This window comes from Mus caroli, unplaced genomic scaffold, assembly GCF_978045245.1.
Source record: "Mus caroli unplaced genomic scaffold, Mus_caroli_1 scaffold_2, whole genome shotgun sequence".
Taxonomy (NCBI): Eukaryota; Metazoa; Chordata; class Mammalia; order Rodentia; family Muridae; genus Mus; species Mus caroli.
The window spans coordinates 78132833-78157432 of NW_028227257.1; the positions used below are offsets into that span (position 1 = coordinate 78132833).

Consider the following 24600-nt stretch of genomic DNA (forward strand, 5'->3'; position numbering starts at 1 on the left):
GGACTTGGTATCCACAACATGCTCACAGCTGTGTGCCAGAAGACAGCTCTGGGCCCACGAGAAACACCACACATCTCCAAGGAATGGTTTTGGTTTTGGTCTTATAATGAATTTGATTTTCCTAAAAAGAATTTCTATTATAAAATTTATAAATGATAACACATTAGAAGCCAAGAAATTGGTAGTGTAAGACACTCATGTAGAAATAAATATAAATCAGTGATTGAGTATGACATAAAATGTCCAAGAATCAAACAAACATAAGGCTTCTTCAAAGAACATTTTCCTTCTATTGGTGCCTTGGCCAGTGTGAGCTCACATTCTTCCATTTGGTTGTAGAAAGGTCTGAAGGGTAGAATTTGCCTCCAGAATAAAAGACCTATGGTCAGAATTCTGCAGATGACACCAGCCAAGACAGGCTTACTTTCAGAGTTGCAGCACTGTGGAGCCCTGGTCTCCCTCTTCCTACATCTCCACTCTAGCCATTCCAACACTCCTTTGTATATTTTTTTCCATAACTAACACCAATCCAGGCAATCAGCTCCTGGGAGAGATGCATCCATGTCTCTCTGCCAGTCTTTTCTTGCACTACAAACAGCAAGGGTTGAGACTCAATTTCAGAGTGAGACTGGCTATGAACTTACACCCTGATGATCATTTCCTTGGACAAATTAGGTCACAATGGGCAGTCGCTGTCTTTTGTAGAAAGTGGAAACACTGCCCATTATGGAGCTTTGTTTACATATATATGTTTGTTTATATATGTGTGTTTATATGTATATATATATATATATATGTATATGTATATATAAAATAGTATTTTTTACTAAAAACTAGTAGCATTACTTAACTTAGTTTCTTAACAAACTTAAAATGTTTACTTAAGCATATCTAATTAACTTTACTTTCAGGTTCCTAGTATGACAGTAAATCAGAGGAGAGTGACTTAAACCATTCGAGAGTATAACTTCATGCAGAGAGGCACACGTGACACCATAGGTTTAATCCAGGCTTGGTCTTGCTGGAAATTGGCAGGGAGTATTTTAAATTGCATTCATGGGCCTAGTAACCATGTTTTTCAAATATGGTTCATGGAATTATCTCTAAGAAGATAAAATGTCATACCAACAAAGACAAGTCTTTTCCATGCTAGTTATGAATCAAGAGGACTAGAAACAGCCCAGTTAAATCACCAAGAAAGGGCTAAGCAAATGGCCCAGCAAGAGTGAAGTAAGAACCAGAAAAAACAGAATTCCATATCTACGTTCCCATGTGGCGACTCCAGTGTGTTTAAAAATTCGAGTGTGAAGTACATCTAGTACCTTGTCCTCTCGACCTAAGAGTGGTCATTATCTACAATGTCCAAGGCTAGAAGGGAGTTAAATAAGATTCTACAGTAAAATTGTCTAAGTCCATTTTCCTTAAAACAAAAAGTGAAAGAGACAACCTTAAAAACAGGCTTAAGAGCAAAACTGCAAAAGAGTTGCAGATGTTTCCTCCTACGTAATGAGTGGAAGGGGACATACTTGGAGGTTTTGATGTGTATTACCTCCATGCAACAAGACAGTCCTTGCTCAAAATCTATGTGGTTCTTTTTGGTCTCCTAAACCACTGCTACCAGTAGCTTCTGTGTTTTGTTTGTTTGATATTTTTTAAAATCACTTTCTTGGACTTCTGAAGCTAGTAACCAACATGTAAAAGAATGAAGTATTAGAAGGTTGTCTAGTTCCAGTGTCCGTCTAAAACTATGCCAAGAGCCTAGTAAAGATGTGTGGCAGAACTGGGGATGTACCACCATTTTCTTTCCACATCTGGAAAGGGAAGAGTAACTTGAAGAGGAAGTTAGCTGAGGGAGTGAGGTGGGCTGGTGTAACTCCCCCACTGTGTTGTAAGAAGGGAAGAATCATATTCTACAAGGTTCCAAAGATAACATAAGAGCAGATAGTTGGTGGATTTTGCAATGCTAGAAAACTACCTTTTCACCATCAACACTAAGCCAGCTGCTCTTTCCCAGCACACCAAGACCAGAGAGTCTCTTAACTTGGGCATCAATCTTTGGCCTGCAGTGCATTCAGCAAGGATAACTGAAAATAAAATTTCAGTAGCATCACTTGTTCTGCCCTGTCTCTGCAAGTACAATGAGAGTTGTCACATGACAGACAGATAAGACAGCAGAGCTGTGATATGTGGATTTTCATCTGAACCAGTTCTTCAGCAGTGATTGCCTTTGAACCTCTACAAAATTGAACCCCTGGGTCAACTCAGCACACATCACCTCCCCTCTGTATGCTGAAGTGTTATATGAGAAAGTCATGGATGATGGTTTGGTTGACGATCCAGCTTTTCCAACTCACCACTGAGCATCTCACAGACATGTGACTTAGGAGTCATTCAAGGAGAAAAAAAAACTTCAGGTAGAAAGATGAGCATCAGTAAAAGAGATTCAGACCCAAAAGGCACATGTACATTGAGAAGTGTGCCGTGAGATGCCTGGATTCTCATTGTACACAAAGGTTCAGAGACCTCCACATATAACACACCATCCAGAGACATTTCCTAATCACATACTATAGAGCTGCTTTCACCCTTTTGCTCACAGAGTCTCTCCATTTTTAAGCAAGGTCAGCTTAGCCATAGTAGGCAGATGTTGCCAACTGCCAACATCTGTTTTCACACATCTTTAATAACCTCCCCTCCCTCCCATCCACCTTGTTTCCCTTCTGTGTTCCTTCCCATTCATCCCTCCTTCTTGACATGTCTTCACTTTTCCAGGTATAAAATTCTTTGTCCCTACACATTACCATTCACAGCCCACCCATATCATGCCCCAACCCAAATGTCTGACCTGACCATTCTCTCAGCTGTAGAAGTGCACTGGCTTCCAAGTTCTGGAATGAGCTCAACTGTCTATCCCCAGCATGAAGTTGGGTATTATAAAGCTTACCTATCCAGTGTTTTGATGTCAAAGAAGTCACATGCTGTCCTATTAAGGGTTGTCACTTGGCTCCAACCCCCAAGGTTGCTAGGTGTTTGTTTGTGCATTGCATAACTTACAGGGATTGAAAGAAGCCTCATCGGGACCATTTGGGGCCTTTGATGTCCCTCTTCTCTCTGTGAACAAGAGCCAGAGCTATCTTCTTCATAGACCCAGTGAATTTCCAGGGGCTAGCCCACAGGTTGGCAGCCAGCTCCCGAGCCTAGCAAAGCTGCCTGGCCCCTAGCCATGCCATCACATGCTCCTCCCTGGTTTCATTTTCTAAACATTCTTCTTCCAAGCACCATCATGAACCAACCACTTAACTCCTTAAAGCCATGCTCATTTGAAGTTTGCCTCGAACTTATCTCGGTATCAATGCCCAGGGTATCAATACCCAGGATTAGTTCAGCATCTGAGACTCCCTCTACATGCACAGTCTCAATGGTCCATGGTTTAATTTACTCAATGGATTCTATCCAAGGAACTCAGCTTTGGCACCTAAGCAACTTCATGGCCTCCTCTGATAGGAACATCTTTCCCCAGGCTGTGTCTCTCTGAGTATTACTAACACCTTTAAGCATTCCTCGCTCTAAAGGTAAAGGGGCCAAAGACTGGAAAGAGATGCATGCTCTTGGTGATAATGTGAATTTGGGGACCAAATGTTCTGAAAAGATCCACTGTGAAGAATCTCATCAAGGACCTGGATGGTGATGGCTCTGTGGGTATAGTGGGTATAGTGCTTGTCACACGAGTGCATGGGTCTGGGGTTAGCTCTCCTGCACCCATGTAAACCTAGGTGCAGTGGTGCTTGTCTTAGGGTTACTATGCTGAAGTGGGAGGTAGAGACAGTAAAGGCCCCAGAAGCTCTAGGACCAGTGTACGAAGCAGCAAACAAGAGACTGTGCCTCAAACAAGGAGGAAGGGCCTCCATATGAGCATTGTGGCATAATAGTGCCAATATTCATACATTAAAAATAGATTTAGAGAGATGGAAGGAAGGTATGTAGAGATGGAGAAAGGGGGTAAGAGAGAGGGAAGGAGGGAGGGAGGGAGGGAGGGAGGGAGGGAGGGAGAGGGAGAGAGAGAGAGAGAGAGAGAGAAATTCAACATCACTTCATTTAGTCAACCAACTCCCAAGTTCACAAAGAGCCTGTCTACTTTCCTTCCGTGAATACTGCATGCATCCTATGTTTAAGGAGTCAAGGGAGCATGCTCACTATCATGCTCATGGGTGGCTCCTGAGCAATGCTCCCATAGCTGTGGCAGGCACTCCAAACTGGGTGTTGGTTTCAGGTTCAAAGAGGAGCAACTGCAGTGAGCTACACAGTTGGATGTTGTCTTATGCTGTAGAAGCTATGGAAAGGCTTTTGTCAGAAGGTGGTGGGAGTCTGTCCACCTGCCACATAGAATCATCTGCCTGGTGACCATCTGTGTGAATCATCTGTGTGGTGTGCAGAGCAGAGCCTCTATTTTCATCTAGGGATACCCAAACTGGGGCTATCTGCCCCAGAATATGGAAACCATGTACATCTCACAGATGAACTGATGTGACTGTGCAGAGTTCCTTAAGTTTTAGATCTCCCAACTAGTCCTCTTAATGTGTGGCTGTTTCATAGAGTATGTCTGGCCTCACTGTGGGCCACTTCCGTCCCAATCCAAAATTTCACAGGCATTATTGCATCTGAGAAAGACATGTACCTAGCTTGGTCCTAATCACAGCTATAAATGGACATGGCTGGATAATCTGAATTAGTGCACATGATGACATCTGCCGGAGCACTGCCCAAGACGCATTCAGTTCTCCTTCTGACAATTACGACCTGCATGACCTTGGGCAAATTGTTTTAACCACACTGAATCCCAAACACATCATTCACACAAGGAGAATTTCTGACAGTAATAACAATGCATGGGACTGTGGTAAAAATGCAATCAGTTGTCAGGTGCAGAAAAGCCTGGAAGAGAACATGGGCCACAGTGTGACTATTATCACCATCATTGGCATTTATCTGATCATTTCATAAATACTTCTTGGGCAAGAATATTGCCATTCCTTTCTGAGCCCTTAATTTCCTCGGAGGCCATTTTGCTGCTGCAGATTGATATTGGAATCGTGGCAGAGGCATGATGGACTGGATTTCCTGCACCCAGCTTCCTAGTAGCTTGACTACATCCACATCTAGTCACAGTCTCTAGGTCCTCTTTAGCTGACATTTATCACTTTGGGCCACTGATGCTAGCTGGCTGTCATGGGAGGTTTTCCATGTGCTAGCCATGTTGGAAATACTTCCCAGGTATCTGACTTCTTTAAATCTTCCCACACCTGTAAGTGGGTACTGCTATAGTCCCATTCATAGAAAAAGAGAAGGAAAATGTCCAGAGAGGCTGGGTAACATTCCTCAGTTTGAACAGTAGGCCAATGGTGAACTGTCCTACATGATCTCTTATTGGGAAGGAGTGCTGCCTCCATATGGGAGGGTGCAGGTGGGGCATGAGTAAGGAGAAAAGATGGAACATGGTGGAGGTGGGAGTAGGGTAGGCTAGGAATGGAAAGAAAGCCATCTTCTGGGAATGTGCAGAGGAGACAGCTGGTTAACGGATTAGTCAGGCATTGCCCAGGCAGAAAATTCAGATTCCACCCTGTAAGACAGACTCGCCCTGCTCCCCATCATGCAGGCTTGAGTAGGTGGCAGCCAGCAGCAGGCAGCCAGCAGCCAGAAGCCTGATTATGAGAAAGAAAGGGACTGTGGACAGGAAAAACCTGGAACATGTTGATGAGAGTGACCCACTCACAATCAAGGGGGCTATACTTTCTAATATGCATAGTTTGTCAGAGATACTCTTGAGATTGGGAGACAGATGAGGGATTCCTCCAAGTGATGGAATTCTAGGATACAGGTTGCTCAGGAATGCTGCTAACTAATCTGGTCATCTGGGAATGATGGACAAGACTGACCCTGAAAGAAGGTGCTTTATAGGAACTTCTTACAATGCACAGAAAGAAAGTGACTTGCTGCCAACATGCTTTCTTGGTAGGGTTTCAAGCCAGGATTGGAGCTAAAGTAGGGAGAAAACCTGCATACTTGTTGAACAAATGCCCCCATCTGTCATTTTTTTATCCCTTCTCATCACAAGCTACACAAAGGCCCATGCTCATCTGGAAAATGCCCCATCACCTTCAAGATCTACAGATGTTATTATCTCTAGAGTCTCCCCTGGACATCCCTGCCCTTAAGACAGCTGATATTCCCATTCTCAAAGAATTTCTGTTTCACTGTGAAGTTATCTGAACAGACTTGAGCACCTCTGGGTGGCCACCACTGTAGCTCCTATATCAACTGTCTTGTTTCTCCTATTAAGCCATGACATCTTTCAGCAGGCAACTCCTTGAGAAATAGCAGTGGACAGATAGTGTGCAGCACTGGTTTGCTAGAGGGTAAATTTTCCACCTAGGGGCAGTTGGCAATATCTGAGCATTTCAGTCATTGTAGAAGGAAGGATTCAGAAGTAGCTTTGTGCAGGTGAGGGAGGGATCCTGCAAAGCACAGATGAACCCCACCCCTGTGTCTACATGTCCACTTTCTACCACTAAAGATTTCCCAGCATTTAATACCTCAGAGTTCATACTTCCTGCAGAAACTGTGCCTTCATTTTCAATGTTTTCTATTTCTTCATGGAAAGACAGCACACAGCCCCAAAACATGTGTTGCCAATGAAATGTCCACAATCTCATGCCCTCATATCTCATGCCATATCACTTCAGTGACATCAGGCAAGTAGCCACCTGCTAGTGTCTCTGACTTTACCTACAGTCCATCAGAAATGAGAAGGTCAGTCTGCCTGTGTTCACACAGCCTAGGGCACTGGGGAGCTGACCTCTAAGAAGCAGCAATGATCAACAAGCTCAAAAGGGTCAACACATTAGCCTGGGGTGGTCTGGAGCTCCATGACCCATCTGTCCCAGCTACTGATCCTTCCTTGGCTCACTTTCCACTTCGCTACGAGCACTTCCTGCAAATGAGATAAATGAACTCAGACTCTTGTCCTAGAACCTTCCCGAGAACTTGAATAAATACAGAGTAGAAGTCACACCTGTCACCTTCCAAGCAGAAGCATGAAGAGCTTTCCCATGGTCCTGTCATCGCTCTTTGTCCCTTTGCTATAAGATGCACCTTTGCTTCTTGGTATGGAGCTCATACTGAGAAAACTCAGTCAAAACCTGAAGTCCACACTTTAGTTGTTGGGAGCCTCTGAAATTAAGGACTGTTTGCTCCTGAAGCATGGCGTGGTGAAAGCTGACTGAACTGATTCAGGACTTCTTCCTCTTCCAGAGCATTTCTAGCTGACTGTTACAGTAGACCTGGGCTGCTTACCTTCCAAGTGATACTCTTTCCAGGGAAAATTGCACCACACAATCATGTTACATACTGGAGCTTGTAGACAATCATCTCTGCCTTTCCCTTTGTGGAGTCTCTCTGCAATTCATGGTGTTCTGTCTAATGGTGGTACATCGGGGAAAGGTCTGCAAACTTTGAGTTACTGAGTTCTACCATGACTCAGTTTATACTTCAGGGATTGCCACGGAGTCCAGTTGCTGCTATGGGAAGAGACTCACCATGCTGGGGCTAGGGTGGGAGGTAGCAAAAGAAGCCACCCAGAAGCTGCCCTGAGCATAGCCATTATGGGGAAGGCCCTGCTTCCTCACAGTTCCGATGCACGCTCTGACCCCAGAGCCTATCCTGCATGACTCACTTTTTATGGTTCAATGAAGACAGAAATGAATGTCTCTTTCTCATCCTCCTGTTTTAGCCATCAGCTCTCAGAACAAGCTTGAGTAACACCCATAGTTTCGGTGCAAAGATTAGTGTTATCCAGCCCACAAAAGGCTTGCTTCACTTCTTAACAAACTAGAAGTGAGAATGGCAGTCTTCTCTCCCTAGTGACCTTGGCATGTGTTGAGTGTCAACCATGGGTTGTATATGAACCGAAAACCTACAAAAGGCTACCATTCACTCAGCAATCAACCTTCCTTCCCCAACTTTCATTAGCTTTGAAATGTCTCAGTGACACCTTGTTCTTGTTTCCTCTAAAGGGATTAGCACAAACTGCATTTGAAGAGAAATTTTTGCATGGCCTATATCATGAAAAGCCAGCATCTCCTCAGCATGAAAATAAAGATAGCAGGAAATGTTTTTCTAAAGACTGGCTAGATGTTATTACTTCCTGGAGTCTCTGACACCCGCTCTCTATGTTTAAAAGGGGAGGCTGAAACAGACTGGGACAGTACAAGGACAAGACAGCCTGTTAGCAGGATTTAATCTTTGCCATGATCAGAAAGATCAAGAGGAACAGAAAGCAAGGGCTCTCAGCCTGTTGTTAGTCTTTAAAGTTCCTCACTAGGACACCCCAGCCTTCTTGTGATCTTCTGGCATCATCTGCCACTCACCAGAGTCATTTCCCACTTACGATAGTAATATCACTTCCCTGGGTCCTTATGCGAGTATGGCTGAGTTAGCGACAGCACCTTCCTCTGCAGAACATTGCCCTGTTCTCCCACCTCCCACCTGTGTGACACTGGCAAAGCTACTAAACCTCTCTGAGTGCTTCCCTCAGCTGCAAAGTAGGAACAACAGTGGTCCCTGGTTACAATGTGAAGGTCTTCAGAAAATCCTTGTTCAATAATGTTCAGTCAGTCATGCCTGCCATTACTATTTACTATCATCAAGTACATGTTTTTGTTTGTATATGTGTTTCCAATCATGCATGTGTGTATGTGGTTGCATGTGCACACACGCACTCATGCCTACGGTGGGGCCAGCAATCAATGCGTCTTCTATTACTCTGCACCTCATTTTTTTTGAGCCAGGAGCTCTCGCTGAACATGAAGCTTGCTGATTTGCTAGACTAGCTGACTGGTGAGCCTCAGGGATCCTTCTGCCTCCACCTGACTAGCACTGGGATTCCAAGGGTACAGTGCCTTACTAGGGCTTTTTTTGTGCATGCTGAAACTCCAGACTTGGATCCTTATGCTTGTGCAGCAGTGCTTCTCCCGCTGAACCATCTCATTAGTTCCATGCCAGGTATCCTGATACCCATTCACCAGCTAACCGATGAAAACCCCACTTGAGCAATCTACCCAAATCGTCTGACTTCTCCCAGTCCACTGTGCAATGCCCTTAAGGAGCAGCATAGGTTGTCACCTACATTTTAAGTTGGGCATTTTTATTCCAGTCCTTTGTCTTTCCTAACTCTGTGGGCTTGCTTCACTGTGTCACACTACAACACAAAAGATGGCGTATGGCTGCAGGCAAGCCGTCTATCTGGGCAGGTCCAGGCACAGTTGGGCTGAGTGTGCTCTGCCTTTGGTCCCGGCTTGTGGGGCTTGCCCTGTAAATTAAGGGCCTAAGTGAGAGAGGGCAGTGGCTCCTGAACACTTGGAGGAGGATCAGAGCTGAGCTGTGCCCCTCATGCTGGACTGCATGTAAACAGTGCAGTGTTGCACGCTTTGATATTAAATGTTCCAGCTATACCTTTCCCACTCTAATTAAGTGCCACTGTGGCTTACTAGCTGCAGCAAATACATTTTAAAAATCATAGCACAGAACACTATATCTACTGCTCATGTTCTTTTTAGTGACCATCTGAGGATTAGGGAGCAACCTTTTGACATTATTCCATGATGCCACTATATATAAAGTTCACACTTGGGAGCCATGCAATTGACTGACAAAAAGAAAGAAATGGTTTTAAAAAGCCTCATATTTTAAATCCAATTACCATTTTATATTGTGTTGCATTCAGAGTTGGGGTGCATGTGGCAAGCAGGCTACAGATGGGGCACACCAACCCAACCAGAAGGTCTGCTCTGGGCTGGAAGTGCTTGATCAGAAATGCTAGTAAAATGTTTGCTTCTTAGTCTTGCGCAGTGGATAGCCACAGGACCAGCTCAAGGCATTTCTTTATCTATTGAAGATACCATCAGAGAAAGCTGGATCAGGGGGATGGGAAGATGGCTCTGTTTGGGAAAAGTACTTGTTACACATTGTGGATGCCAAAAAGTCCTTGCTGACAGGAGCCTGATATAGCATCCTCCTGAGAGCTCTCCCAGTGCCTGACAAATACAGAGGTAGATGCCCACAGCCAACCATTGGACTGAGCACGGGATCCCCCAATGGATGAGTTAGAGAAAGGACCCAAAGTGCTGAACGGGTTTGCAGCTCCATAGGAGGAACAACAATATGAACCAGTCAGTACCCCCAGGGCTCCCAGGGACTAAACCACCAACCAAAGAGTATACATGGAGGGACTCATGGCTCCAGCCACATATATAGCAGAGGATGACCTTGTTGGACATCAATGGGAGGGGAGGCTCTTCGTCCTGTAAAAGCTCAATGCCCCAGTGTAGGAAAATGCCAAGACAGGGAAGCAAGAGTGGGTGGGTTGGTGAGCAGGGGGAGAGGGGATGGGATAGGGGATTTTCGGAGGGGAAACCAGGAAAGGGGATAACATTTGAAATGTAAATAAAGAAACTATCTTAAGAAAGAGAGGGGAAGGAAGAAGAGAGAGAGAGAGAGAGAGAGAGAAGAGGAATGAGTTCAGAACCCATGTGAAAGTTGGGTATGGCAGTAATTGCCGGGAACTCCAGCACCAGGGGTTCAAGAGGCAAAGAGATAGGTGGATCCTACAAGCAGTCTGACATAACCTAAGCAGTGAGCTTCAGGTTTAGTGGGAGATCTTATCTAAAATGACAGACATGTACACAAAAGAAAAGAAAAAGAAAACAAGAGGTGAGACACTGTAGCTGGACTTTGGCTACTATGTGGTACTACGTGGGTTCTTCTTTCTTACACCCTTGTCTACCCCCTTTCCACCCCTTCAACCCCTAACAGTAGACAGGAGAGGGAAAAGGGATAGAGGGGAAAGGATATGACATTATCATTAGACTGCTTCCTGCTGATTAGGGGCATGGATTTCCTTGGGACAAGTTTGATCTTAGCTGTCGGGATATATAATTTCTTCATGTTGTTATATTTTCTTTGTACATAACCAAACCAAACCAAACAAAACAAATCAAAAAAAAAAAAAACAAACAAACAACAACAACAACAACAACAAAAAAACAAGAACAACAACAACCAACAACCGAAAAATAACCCGCCATGCCTTCCTGGGCACGAGCATTTATATACCATATAAAAAGTTCCCAGAATCTCAAATGTCATACAATCACAAAAACTATCTGCAGCTGGCAAAATCACACCCCTGCTAGAACTCGAGGAAAATCATAATCAGCTGCGGTGGACCATCTGAAGCAGTCCCATAACCCACAGCTGGGACTAAATCAAAAACATATTCTTATAGTTCTTTAGTTTTTCTTTCTTTTTTCACAAGAAACCAAAGCTCTAAAATTATTACTACAGAACACCACAAGAAAGACACCAACTTTGACCTTCGCACACACACACACACACACACAGAGAGAAAGAGAGAGAGAGAGAGAGAGAGAACCCCAAATTAGGAGAAAATGGCAATTCTTTGGTATGACAGAAAGAACCAAAACCACCACTCTTCTGTTTATGAATTATCATGTTTATCTTTGGAATTATAATCAAATTGCATTGCTTCCACTTACATAAGTACTCATCTTGATTTAACTTTAAGTCTGTTTCAGTTTGTAAATAGTACTTTCTAGAAGCTAGCGATGCATAGACTGAGAGAGCTGGGTCTGCCTCAGAAGGACAGGTTCCTCTCAATGCTTTATGGCATGGTTCTCTGTCTGTCCCTCTTTTTGACTCACATTTTCAGCAATTCTTTGTAATTCGTACGGGTGGATGACATGAGAAAGGTCACTCGTAAGCAGAAAGAGGCTTCAAGAAATGCAGTAGTGGCATAAACACTGGGGTGGGCAAGGGTAGGAGAGGAGATGTAAGAATCCTCATGGGGGCCAGGAAAGATGAGAGGCAGAAGGCTAAGGGAGTAAAGGTGGCATCAGCATCTGCACTGATCCAACATAAGATGTGCTACTGCCATCAGCTCATTCACCACAGCCCTGTGAGAAAGGGACCATCTCCTTCACCCCGTGTCACACATCAGGCCCCACAACAGGTCTCCATCACTACAAGTCACACATCAGGCCCCACAACAGGTCTCCATCACTCCATGTCACACATCAGGCCCCACAACAAGTTGGCAGGAGAGCTGGGATACAGCACAGAAGTAGGGGCTTTCTTCTTTAACTTTTTGTTTGTTTGTTTGTTTGTTTGTTTGTCTTTCAATCAACATTAGACTCAATCCCTCTGTTACTCATTCTCTGAGTTGTCTTCAAGGCTACAAGTGGGTTAGAGAGTCAAACAGACTGAAACCCTCGGGCACACAGTGGTGCCAGATGCCAGCATCCATTGCTGCACCAGTCATCACAGAGGGAGTAGATAGATGAGCGTGAAGTACCAAGGCTCAGAAAAGCCAGCTGTTCCTCCAGCACCACATTCACTGCTATGTGACAGGCCAGAACCTAATACTGCCAAGCTCCTGATGACAACTATATGTGAGCCTTCCTCACCAAGTATAGACTCACACGCTGAAAAGATCATCACACAGGAACCAGGATCTGAACATTCAACAGACCCTGAGGGAAAACACATCCAAGGAAGGCCTTGTGGACACACAGATGTATGGATTTGGCCATTGTAACGTGCCCGATCCAATTTGTTAAATTCAAAGGGTTTACGCCCTAATCAAGCAGAAGATCTTTTTTGTTTGTTTGTTTGTCTGTTCTGCTTGGGCCCTGAAAAAAATGTAAACACCCATTGTTTTCATTCAAGTGTGAGTTTTCTTTAAGGAAAAAGATCTCCAATCCATTTCTATAAATGGCCATTGCAAAATGTGGAAAGATATGCATACATACGTGGCAGGTAAACAGAACAAACATCGTAAAGAATGTGGAGGCCCCTTTGTAAGTTTTAGACAGAATAAAGCCACATAGAACCAGGAAAGGGTCCATCAATTCAAATTCAAGCCTTCAGTTGGTTTTATATTTGAGATATGATCACTAACACACTGTCTCCTGTTCTTAAGTGCCTATTCCCAGTTCAGAACTCCAAATTCTAAAAACATAACATAAGGCATAAAAAAGTCTAGGAAAGGGCAGGTCCTATAAAGCAGGCTCATGCCTGTGGCTGGATGCCTCTGCAAGACTTTCCCTTAGGGACCCATTACTCTGGAACGTTGTTTGGGTGATGGCTCTCAGGTCAGCAGGGGACCTTGCCTCCTGGGAAAGCCATTCACTCAAACAACTTACTGCTGCTCCACCAGAGACAGAGGAAAGGCCAAGAGAATGTGGCTGCTGTGGATTCAAACCTGCAGCAACCTGGGCTTGATTCACTACTGTCTATACCTCCCAAAGAGCTTACCCTTTGCATTTACAAGAAACTCTAAGCACTCAGGTCCTCCTCTTTTTCAAGGAAACTGAGAACAATCATCACAAAATTAAAATGTTTCTAGTGCCCTGGAGCAAGGGCAAGAGGAGTAGAATGGACCTTTGACCTTTAACTGAATTTCTCAAATGGATTCAATCTCAGGCCTCATAGTTAAGGCTCCGAAAAGCAGTAAGATCGAAAGAACAGGATGTCTCCAAACATACAGCCCATGACTGTTTTCAGTTAAATTCTATGAAAAGTCAAATCTGTAAGGATGTAGTTAAAGCTGGAAAGAGTACTCAGCCCACATAGCCAACTTAACTGGGAGAAAGAGAACATGAAGAGTGAATCTGAAACCAACTGTCTGTGGATTAAATTCACTAAAATGTATGCCACACAGGAAAGTAACCTGGCACGCAAGAAGTGCTTTGTAAAGAGTAGACCTTTTGCTATTGCTCTCACTGTTATTAGGAGGCTGCGCTGACTCGTAAAACCTCTAAATACCTTGCCACATTTAGACAATGCAGAGTAAATAGACGATATACTGCTTCTTTTCTTTCTTTCTTTTTTCAGTCATAAGCCTCTAAGAAAGCAAACTCCCAGAGCCAGGCACCCCTGCCTCCGCCACACTCCCTGGGAGCCACCACCTAGCAATCTGGGAGCTCCGATGACTTCACTTGAGGCTTGAGAAGATGCCAAAGACTCTCCGTGAGAGCCAGCCCAGAGAGACAGACATTCAATCGAGCTTTTCCAATGAGAAGCATATGTCAGGGTACACACACACACACACACACACACACACACACACGTATGGAAAGAAACAATGTGAAGTACATTTTGTCCCAAGAACTGACTCATACTTATCCTTTGAGGATTAACTTTTTCACTTAAATCCCAGGCCAATGGAAAGATGGTTCTGAGAACAACTTCTGGGCAATCGATTATCCGCGTGGCAATTGCCAGTGGGAAACATAAAAGTTGGGCCAAGTCCAGGTGTCCACGGAATTGTTTAAATAAAATTGTTAAACTCAAAGGGCCATTGATTGCCTCTGTTTTTCCTTTCTATGACCATCTCTCTAGAAACATCAAGTCAGTTGCACTCAATCAGCCAACACCGTGGCCTGCATGTTCTCGCTAAGTAGGGTTCATTATATTGTTAAATAGGCACAAGATGATTCCAGGCAGTGTATGAAAGGTCAGATCTGCTATGAGTCACATATTTCCATAACCTGTCTGAGCATATCATGTAATCCCTTGGCTAGCTTTTGAAAACCCCAAGAGCTCACTGGCTTGATAAGACAACCCAGTTAGCAAGCAAGCAGGCTCTCTACTATAGCTGTTCAACATAAGATGCCAATACTGTGACCTCTTTAGACACAGAAGAGAGGCTCACACTTGAATTAAGATGACCCTGGCTCTCTGCATGGTTCAACTCCACCTAAAGGTTCCACAGAAAGGCGCTGGAATTTTCCTTTGTTCTTGAAGCATAGCTTTGGCCCTGATCAGCATGCACACTAACCTCTGAATGCTGTGCTCCTTGGGCCTCTTCATGGACACATTCGGGAGGGCTTAAGTCTAGGTGATCTCTTGGTTAAGGAGTTTTAGTTTAAATCCCAGCTAATCTGCGCTGCTGCGGGGACTGCTCTGATCTCTTGACACATCTTAGTTCAAGTCTACAGAGGACAGCAAAGTCAGTGCAAACAAAAAAGTGTTATCAGGTTCCCCCATTTCCTCTTCTCCACACAGTTCTCTTCCACCAGCAGCCCCCTCGTCTCCTCTATCAACAGAGTCCTAGCAGAGCCAGTGCCTCTCCCTGCAGAGTCAGGGCTAAGGTGGCTTAGTGGCTGAGAGTCCATCCCAGGCGGGCACGCCCTGCTTGTTTGCAGTGCTCTGGGTATTTTTAGCATCTGTCTATAGGGAAAAAGCTAAGCCACACCGCGTGGCTGTTATGCTACTAATGACACCCTGAGCTCCAAGAAGCAGCAGTCACTGCAAATACTGACGCTTCAGGTGCAAGAAAACAACACTTCACTGAAAAATCACACCCTCGTGGAGGTGGGGGAGAGAAAAGTTCATGGATTAAGCTGCCATGAGGTATTACATAGCTCGGGTATAAGTTACCTAACTGTGGGAATTTCTGAGTAATAGTTACATGTATTTCTCCCCTTTCTCTCTTTTGTTTTCTTTCCATTCCTTTCCTTCTGCTTCCCTTCCCTATTGTCTTCTCAGCATCTCTTTGGAGAACCACCCATCTCTACATGCTCCATGAAAAAACAAACAATAATCCATATTTAGCCAATCAGAGTGAACGTTCCCTCACTGATTACACCAGGAATGAATGGAACTGGAACTGGAGTTCACCCAGCTAAAATCTTCCCTGGGGGCCTTCCTGGAAGCGTCAGAAAAAAAAGGCAGTTTTCATTGCTGTAACTATTAACTATGAAGGCACCATATGACTTGAGCTTGACCCATCATTGCCTGGAACAAAGATAACTCAGAACCAAGCTCAGCTAAGAGACTGAGTAACAGATTGGCCCCCCAGTCCTGCTGCATCTAAGTCCCCGGAATCCCTGAACACCTCAGTGAGACTCAGTTACATCAGCCAATAAGACTCCCTCCTCTTTCCCTTTGACATGGCACCAAGAATACTTGAAGAAATCTGGATACAGGGCTGTCATTAAATGTTTTAATCTTTAAAAACTTTAAAGCAGAGAGACAATAAGTAACCCACAAATCTGTCCACTGATTTCCACTGTGCTGGTTCAGAGACACCCAAATTGCCTTTCTCTCCTACAGAAAGTGGGAGACCATAAGCCCCCTTTGGCACTTCCAAAAAATAACAGGCTCCACGGCACCATTTCATTGGCTGCCTTTCCAAGAAAAGCTATGCATCCCTGGTGGCCTTCAGGAGCTGCACACAGAGGGTGAGAATGGGACTTTGCACACAGACCCTTCAGGGAGGGGAGATGGCTATGATGATGAGCAGAACAATATGACAGATGACAGTGGCCAGCATGTATCCTCCAACAGACTCACATTCTCTCTTTTTTTTAATTTTTAATATTGTTTATTACATATTTTCCTCAATTACATTTCCAATGCTATCCCAAAAGTCCCCCATAGCGCCCCCCACTTCCCTACCCACCCATTCCCATTCTTTTGGCCCTGGCATTCCCCTATATTGGGGCATATAAAGTTTGCAAGTCCAATGGGCCTCTCTTTCCAGTGATGGCCGACTAGGCCATCTTTCCATACATATGCAGCTAGAGACAAGAGCTCCGGGGTACTGGTTAGTTCATCATGTTATTCCAACTATAGGGTTACAGATCCCTTTAGCTCCTTGGGTACTTTCTCTAACTTCTCCATTGGGAGCCCTGTGATACATCCAATAGCTGACTGTGAGCATCCACTCCTGTGTTTGCTAGGCCCCTGCATAGTCTCACAAGAGACAGCTATATTTGGGTCCTTTCAGCAAAATCTTGCTAGTGTATGCAATGGTGTCCGCGTTTAGAAGCTGATTATGGGATGGATACCTGGATACGGCAGTCTCTAGATGGTCCATCCTTTCATCACAGCTCCAAACTTTGTCTCTGTAACTCCTTCCATGGGTGTTTTGTTCCCAATTCTAAGAAGGGGCACAGTGTCCACATTTTGGTCTTCATTCTTCTTGAGTTTCATGCATTAAGCAAATTGTATCTTATATCTTGGGTATCCTAAGTTTTGGGCTAATATCCACATATCAGTGAATACATATTGTGTGAGTTCCTTTGTGATTGTGTTACCTCACTCAAGATGATGCCCTCCAGGTCCATCCATTTGGCTAGGAATTTCATAAATTCATTCTTTTTAATAGCTGAGTAGTACTCCATTGTGTAAATGTACCATAATTTCTGTATCCATTCCTCTGTTGAGGGACATCTGGATTCTTTCCAGCTTCTGGCTATTATAAATAGGGCTGCTATGAACATAGTGGAGCATGTGTCCTTCTTACCGGTTGGGACATCTTCTGGATATATGCCCAGGAGAGGTATTGCTGGATCCTCCGGTAGTACTATGTGCAATTTTCTGAGGAACCGCCAGACTGATTTCCAGAGTGGTTGTACAAGCTTGCAATCCCACCAACAATGGAGGAGTGTTCCTCTTTCTCCACATCCTTGCCAGCATCTGCTGTCACCTGAATTTTTGATCTTAGCCATTCTGACTGGTGTGAGGTGGAATCTCAGGGTTGTTTTGATTTGCATTTCCCTGATGATTAAGGATGTTGAACATTTTTTCAGGTGCTTCTCTGCCATTCGGTATTCCTCAGGTGAGAATTCTTTGTTCAGTTCTGAGCCCCATTTTTTAATGGGGTTATTTGACTTTCTGGAGTCCACCTTCTTGAGTTCTTTATATATATTGGATATTAGTCCCTTATCTGATTTAGGATAGGTAAAGATCCTTTCCCAATCTGTTGGTGGTTTTTTTGTCTTATTGATGGTGTCTTTTGCCTTGCAGAAGCTTTGCAGTTTCATGAGGTCCCACTTGTCAATTCTCGATCTTACAGCACAAGCCATTGCTGTTCTATTCAAGAATTTTTCCCCTGTGCCCATATCTTCAAGGCTTTTCCCCACTTTCTCCTCTATAAGTTTCAGTGTCTCTGGTTTTATGTGAAGTTCCTTAATCCACTTAGACTTGACCTTAGTACAAGGAGATAGGAATGGATCAATTCGCATTCTTCTACATGTTAACAACCAGTTGTGCCAGCACCATTTGTTGAAAATGCTGTCTTTCTTCCACTGGATGGTTTTAGCTCCCTTGTCAAAGATCAAGTGACCGTAGGTGTGTGGGTTCATTTCTGGGTCTTCAATTCTATTCCATTGGTCTACTTGTCTGTCACTATACCAGTACCATGCAGTTTTTATCACAATTGCTCTGTAGTAAAGATTTAGGTCCGGCATGGTGATTCCACCAGAGGTTCTTTTATCCTTGAGAAGAGTTTTTGCTATCCTAGGTTTTTTGTTATTCCAGATGAATTTGCAGATTGCACTTTCTAATTCGTTGAAGAATTGATTTGGGATTTTGATGGGGATTGCATTGAATCTGTAGATTGCTTTTGGCAAGATAGCCATTTTTACAATGTTGATCCTGCCAATCCATGAGCATGGGAGATCTTTCCATCTTCTGAGATCTTCTATAATTTCTTTCTTCAGAGACTTGAAGTTTTTATTATACAGATCTTTCACTTCCTTAGTTAGAGTCACGCCAAGATATTTTATATTATTTGTGAGTATTGAGAAGGGTGTTGTTTCCCTAATTTCTTTCTCAGCCTGTTTATTCTTTGTGTAGAGAAAGGCCATTGATTTGTTTGAGTTAATTTTATATCCAGCTACTTCACCGAAGCTGTTTATCAGGTTTAAGAGTTCTCTGGTGGAATTTTTAGGGTCACTTATATATACTATCATATCATCTGCAAAAAGTGATATTTTGACTTCATTTTTTCTAATTTGTATCCCTTTGATCTCCTTTTGTTGTCGAATTGCTCTGGCTAGGACTTCAAGTACAATGTTGAATAGGTATGGAGAAAGTGGACAGCCTTGTCTAGTCCCTGATTTTAGTGGGATTGCTTCAAGCTTCTCACCATTTACTTTGATGTTGGCTACTGGTTTGCTGTAGATTGCTTTTATCATGTTTAGGTATGGGCCTTGAATTCCTGATCTTTCCAAGACTTTTATCATGAATGGGTGTTGGATCTTGTCAAATGCTTTTTCCGCATCTAACGAGATGACCATGTGGTTTTTGTCTTTGAGTTTGTTTATATACTGGATTACGTTGATGGATTTCCGTATATTGAACCATCCCTGCATCCCTGGGATGAAACCTACTTGGTCAGGATGGATGATTGTTTTGATGTGTTCTTGGATTCGGTTAGCAAGAACTTTATTGAGGATTTTTGCATCAATATTCATAAGGGATATTGGTCTGAAGTTTTCTATCTTTGTTGGGTCTTTTTGTGGTTTAGGTATCAGAGTAATTGTGGCTTCATAGAATGAGTTGGGTAGAGTACCTTCTGTTTCTATTTTGTGGAATAGTTTGTGAAGAACTGGGATTAGATCTTCTTTGAAGGTCTGATAGAACTCTGCACTAAACCCATCTGGTCCTGGGCTTTTTTTGGTTGGGAGACTATTACTGACTGCTTCTATTTCTTTGGGGGATATAGGGCTGTTTAGATCATTAACCTGATCTTGATTCAACTTTGGTACCTGGTATCTGTCTAGGAACTTCTCCATTTCATCCAGGTTCTCCAGTTTTGTTGAATATAGCCTTTGGTAGAAGGATCTGATGGTGTTTTGGATGTCCTCAGGATCTGTTGTTATGTCTCCTTTTTCATTTCTGATTTTGTTAATTAGGATGCTTTCCCTGTGCCCTCTAGTGAGTCTGGCTAAGGGTTTATCTATCTTGTTGATTTTCTCAAAGAACCAGCTCCTTGATTGGTTGATTCTTTGAATAGTTCTTCTTGTTTCCACTTGGTTGACTTCGCCCCTGAGTTTGATTATTTCCTGCCGTCTACTCCTCTTGGGTGAGTTTGCTTCCTTTTGTTCTAGTGCTTTTAGGTGTGTTGTCAAGTTGCTAATGTGTGCTCTCTCTAGTTTCTTTTTGGAGGCACTCAGAGATATGAGTTTTCCTCTTAGGAATGCTTTCATTGTGTCCCATAAGTTTGGGTATGTTGTGGCTTCATTTTCATTGAACTCTAAAAAGTCCTTAATTTCTTTCCTTATTCCTTCCTTGACCAAGGTATCATTGAGAAGAGTGTTGTTCAGTTTCCACGTGAATGTTCACTTTCTATTATTTATTTTGTTATTGAAGATCAGCCTTAGTCCATGGTGATCTGATAGGATGCATGGGACAATTTCAATATTTTTGTATCTGTTGAGGCCTGTTTTGTGACCAATTATGTGGTCAATTTTGGAGAAGGTACCATGAGGTGCTGAGAAGAAGGTATATCATTTTGTTTTAGGATAGAATGTTCTGTAGATATCTGCCAGATCCATTTGATTCATAACTTCTGTTAGTTTCACTGTGTCCCTGTTTAGTTTCTGTTTCCATGATCTGTCCATTGGTGAAAGTGGTGTGTTGAAGTCTCCCACTATTATTGTATGAGGTGCAATGTGTGCTTTGAGATTTACTAAAGTTTCTTTAATGAATGTGGCTGCCTTTGTATTTGGAGCATAGATATTCAGGATTGATAGTTCCTCTTGGAGGATTTTACCTTTGATGAGTATGAAGTGCCCCTCCCTGTCTTTTTTGATGACTTTGGGTTGGAAGTCAATCTTATCAGATATTAGAATGGCTACTCCAGCTTGTTTCTTCAGACCATTTGCTTGGAAAATTTTTTTCCAGCCTTTCATTCTGAGGTAGTGTCTATCTTTTTCTCTGAGATGAGTTTCCTGTAAGCAGCAAAATGTTGGGTCTTGTTTGTGTAGCCAGTTTGTTAGTCTATGTCTTTTTATTGGGGAGTTGAGTCCATTGATATTAAGAGATATTAAGGAAAAGTAATTGTTGTTTCCTGTTATTTTTGTTGTTAAAGTTGGCATTCTGTTCTTGTGGCTGTCTTCTTTTAGGTTTGTTGAGGGATTACCTTCTTGTTGTTTCTAGGGCGTGGTTCCTGTCCTTGTATTGGTTTTTTCCTGTTATTATCCTTTGAAGGGCCGGATTCGTGGAGAGATAATGTGTGAATTTGGTTTTGTCGTGGAATACTTTGGTTTCTCCATCTATGTTAATTGAGACTTTGGCTGGGTATAGTAGCCTGGGCTGGAATTTGTGTTCTTTTTGTGTCTGTATAACATCTGTCCAGGATCTTCTGGCTTTCATAGTCTCTGGTGAAAAATCTGGTGTAATTCTGATAGGCTTGCCTTTATATGTTACTTGGCCTTTTTCTCTTACTGCTTTTAGTATTCTATCTTTATTTAGTGCATTTGTTGTTCTGATTATTATGTGTCGGGAGGTATTTCTTTTCTGGTCCAGTCTATTTGGAGTTCTGTAGGCTTCTTGTATGTTCATGGGCATCTCTTTCTTTAAGTTTGGGAAGTTTTCTTCTATAATTTTGTTGAAGATGTTTGCTGGTCCTTTGAGTTGAAAATCTTCATTCTCATCCACTCCTATTATCCGTAGGTTTGGTCTTCTCATTGTGTCCTGTATTTCTTGGATGTTTTGAGTTAGGATCTTTTTGCATTTTACATTTTCCTTGATTGTTGTGCCGATGTTCTCTATGGAATCTTCTGCACCTGAGATTCTCTCTTCCATCTCTTGTATTCTGTTGCTGATGCTGGTATCTATGGTTCCAGATTTCTTTCCTAGGGTTTCTATCTCCAGTGTTGCCTCATTTTGGGTTTTCTTTATTGTGTCTACTTCCCTTTTTAGGTCTAGTATGGTTTTGTTCATTTCCACCATCTGTTTGGATGTGTTTTCCTGTTTTTCTTTAAGGACTTCTACCTGTTTGATTGTGTTATCCTGTTTTTCTTTAAGGACTTCTACCTGTTTGATTGTGTTATCCTGTTTTTCTTTAAGGACTTCTACCCGTTTGATTGTGTTATCCTATTTTTCTTTAAGGACTTGTAACTCTTTAGCCATGTTCTCCTGTAATTCTTTAAGTGAGTTATTAAAGTCCTTCTTGATGTCCTCTACCATCATCATGAGATATGCTTTTAGATCCGTGTCTAGCTTTTCCGGTGTGTTGGGGTGCCCTGGACTGGGCGAAGTGGGAGTGCTGGGTTCTGATGATGGTGAGTGGTCTTGGTTTCTGTTAGTAAGATTATTACGTTTACCTTTCGCCATCTGGTTATCTCTGGGGTTAGTTGTTGTCGTTGTCACTGTTTAAAGATTGGAGCAGACTCTGTGTTCCACTCACCCGAAGTCTCAAAATCCTGTGGCGGCTGTCGTGGGTAGCTGGCGGGTGTCAGCTGACCCTGTGCTCTAGCTACTCCGGTGCTGGTCCGGCCGGAAGAGGCCTGTGGCCCTACTCAGGCCGGTTTTCTGCTTCCCTAACTAATGCAGTCTCAGGTCCCATGCGCAATTGGATTGGAGCAGAAGCTGTGTTCCACTCACCAGAAGTCTTAAGATCCTGTGGCGGGTGTTGTGGGTAGCTGGCGAGTGTCAGCCGACCCTGTGCCCTAGCTACCCTGGTGCTGTTCTGACCGGAAGAGGCTTGTCTCACATTCTCTTAAGGTTAAATGCTCACCACAACGTGAAGCATGTACCACAATGGGCCCATTTGATGGATGGAGACACTGCATTAGCCAGCATGCCCAAGACTGCACAGCAAGTGGGATGTGAATCAAACTTAAAAGGAAAACATTTGTGCCACAGAGGATGTGTTCAGCCACCAGGTTGACCTTTCTATGGATTCACCTGCTCGTTGTGGCCCTGAGCAACCTTGAAAGTTTTCACCACAACAGAGAATCAACTTCTCATGAAAAATATACCTAATATTTGTGAAAGTACAAATCATGCCTCCACATTTATCCTAAAACATAGACGCCTACGATTCTGTTTCAAACATTTGAGATATCTATTTCCTGGGATGCAGTACTGAAAGGAACTTAACAGGTTTGGTACAGGGGATTGAGTTCAAGCACTCTTCCACCCAGATATATCCCCAGTCCTTAAATATTCCCTCTGAACCTTAGCCTTCCATCTAACTCAGCTTTGACTGCCAGGACACCACAAAAGCTAAAACTCTACAACCAGCTGAGTTAAACACACAGAGGAGAGTGCACATACAGAAGAGATGCATCCGTGTGTCGAGCAGATAATGAGGTCTTAGAAATTACACACTTGTGCAACAGTAGAGTACTTCCTGAGCCAGTTACTTGATCTATCTGTGACTTAAAATACATGTACACTGCCTGGATCATTGACATTACATTAAGAAAGAATATAGTAGGAATGTATCTAATAGATTCCTAAATAAAATAGCACACTTCAAACAGTATGCATTTGTTTTTGTTGTTTTATTTTGATTTGATTTGGTTTGCTTTCACTAGGTTTGGTTTGGTTTAGTTTGGTTAAGCTTGGTTTGGTTTTGCAAGGTTTAGTTTGGTTTGGTTTGGTTTGGTTTGGTTTGGTTTGGGGTGAGGTTTTATATATATATATATACTTGACACAGGGTCTTACTGTGAGGCTCAGGTTTGCTTGGAACTTGCTATTATAATACTGATGGTTAGTTTTTTTCATCAACAAAACATAAGCCAGAGTCATCTAAAAAAAAAAAGGAAAGTGCAATTGAACAAATGTCTCCATCAGATTGGCCTATAGGCAAGTCTATGGAGCATTCTCTTGATTGATGATCAATGTAGGAGGGTCTAGCCCAGTATGGAGAGAGACATGTCTGAGCGGGTGGTCCTGAGTGAGCAAGCCAGTGAACAGCACTCCTCCATGGCTCTCCTCCAGTTCCTGCTTCCAGGTTCCTGCTCTGAGACACTGTCTTGACTTCCCACAGTGATAGACTGTGGCCCAGATGTTTAAGCCAAATAAACTCTTTCCTCCCTATATTGATTTTTGTTAGTGTTTAACACAGCCAGAGAAAAGCAAGATGGGACAACACCCAGGCCAGCCTCCAACTCCCAGTCATCCTCCAAAGTACTGAAGTGACAACAAGGGTGAGTCCCCATGCCCCGCTACACAGCTTTATTCAAATCACAACCACACAGACTTAAAGACCATAAACTGAGATTATGGTTGATATTGTTTGGGTTTGTTACTTTGTATGGTTGTTTGGTTAAAATTTATTTTTGTTTTACTCTAGGAAGATTATTTTCACAGCAGCAATGCAAAAGGAAAAAGCCTCAAGGTGTTGTAAGGCTTGAATAGATGAAACTGATGCTAGGACTTGGAAGAGAAGGGATGGTCACGCTGAAGATGGAGGGGCACACATAGATGGTGAAGGCGGATGCTGGGTGTGGCTTGGTTCTCTGCTCACCAGCTATGGAGTGTGAGCATGGTGTCTCTGAGTTCGTCTTTCCCTGTCCACAAAACTAGGATGCCACTGTGGTATCTCTGTTTACTGTGGTTGGGCTTTCCATAATTCACTGCCCATAACCACCAAGGCATGAAAACAGGGAGCTGTTAATTCCAGAAATAAACAGCTCATACATTTTAAGCTGCCATTCTGAGTATTATTACTGCATCTTGTGGCTGCCTGCCCCAGCCCACCAGGACAAGAATCATCCTTCA

General features: G+C 43.2%; 1 protein-coding gene across 6 annotated transcripts in view; it reads right to left on the bottom strand.

Moving 5' to 3' along the window:
• The window catches only part of Slc1a2 (solute carrier family 1 member 2), a 136871-nt gene that overhangs the window by 80920 nt on the left and 31351 nt on the right, over nt 1–24600 (bottom strand). Inside the window, exon 1 of one of the 6 annotated variants that reach the window (XM_085834619.1) lies at nt 14912–15200. The exons of 3 other annotated variants lie outside the window; for them this stretch is intronic. In XM_085834619.1, the coding sequence (XP_085690745.1) occupies nt 14912–14943 (32 nt within the window). In that variant the 5' untranslated portion in view covers nt 14944–15200. Of the gene's footprint in view, nt 1–2845; nt 2913–14911; nt 15202–24600 lie in introns of those variants that run through there. 2 more of the 6 variants (XM_021154059.3, XM_085834620.1) reach the window with 2 other exon arrangements.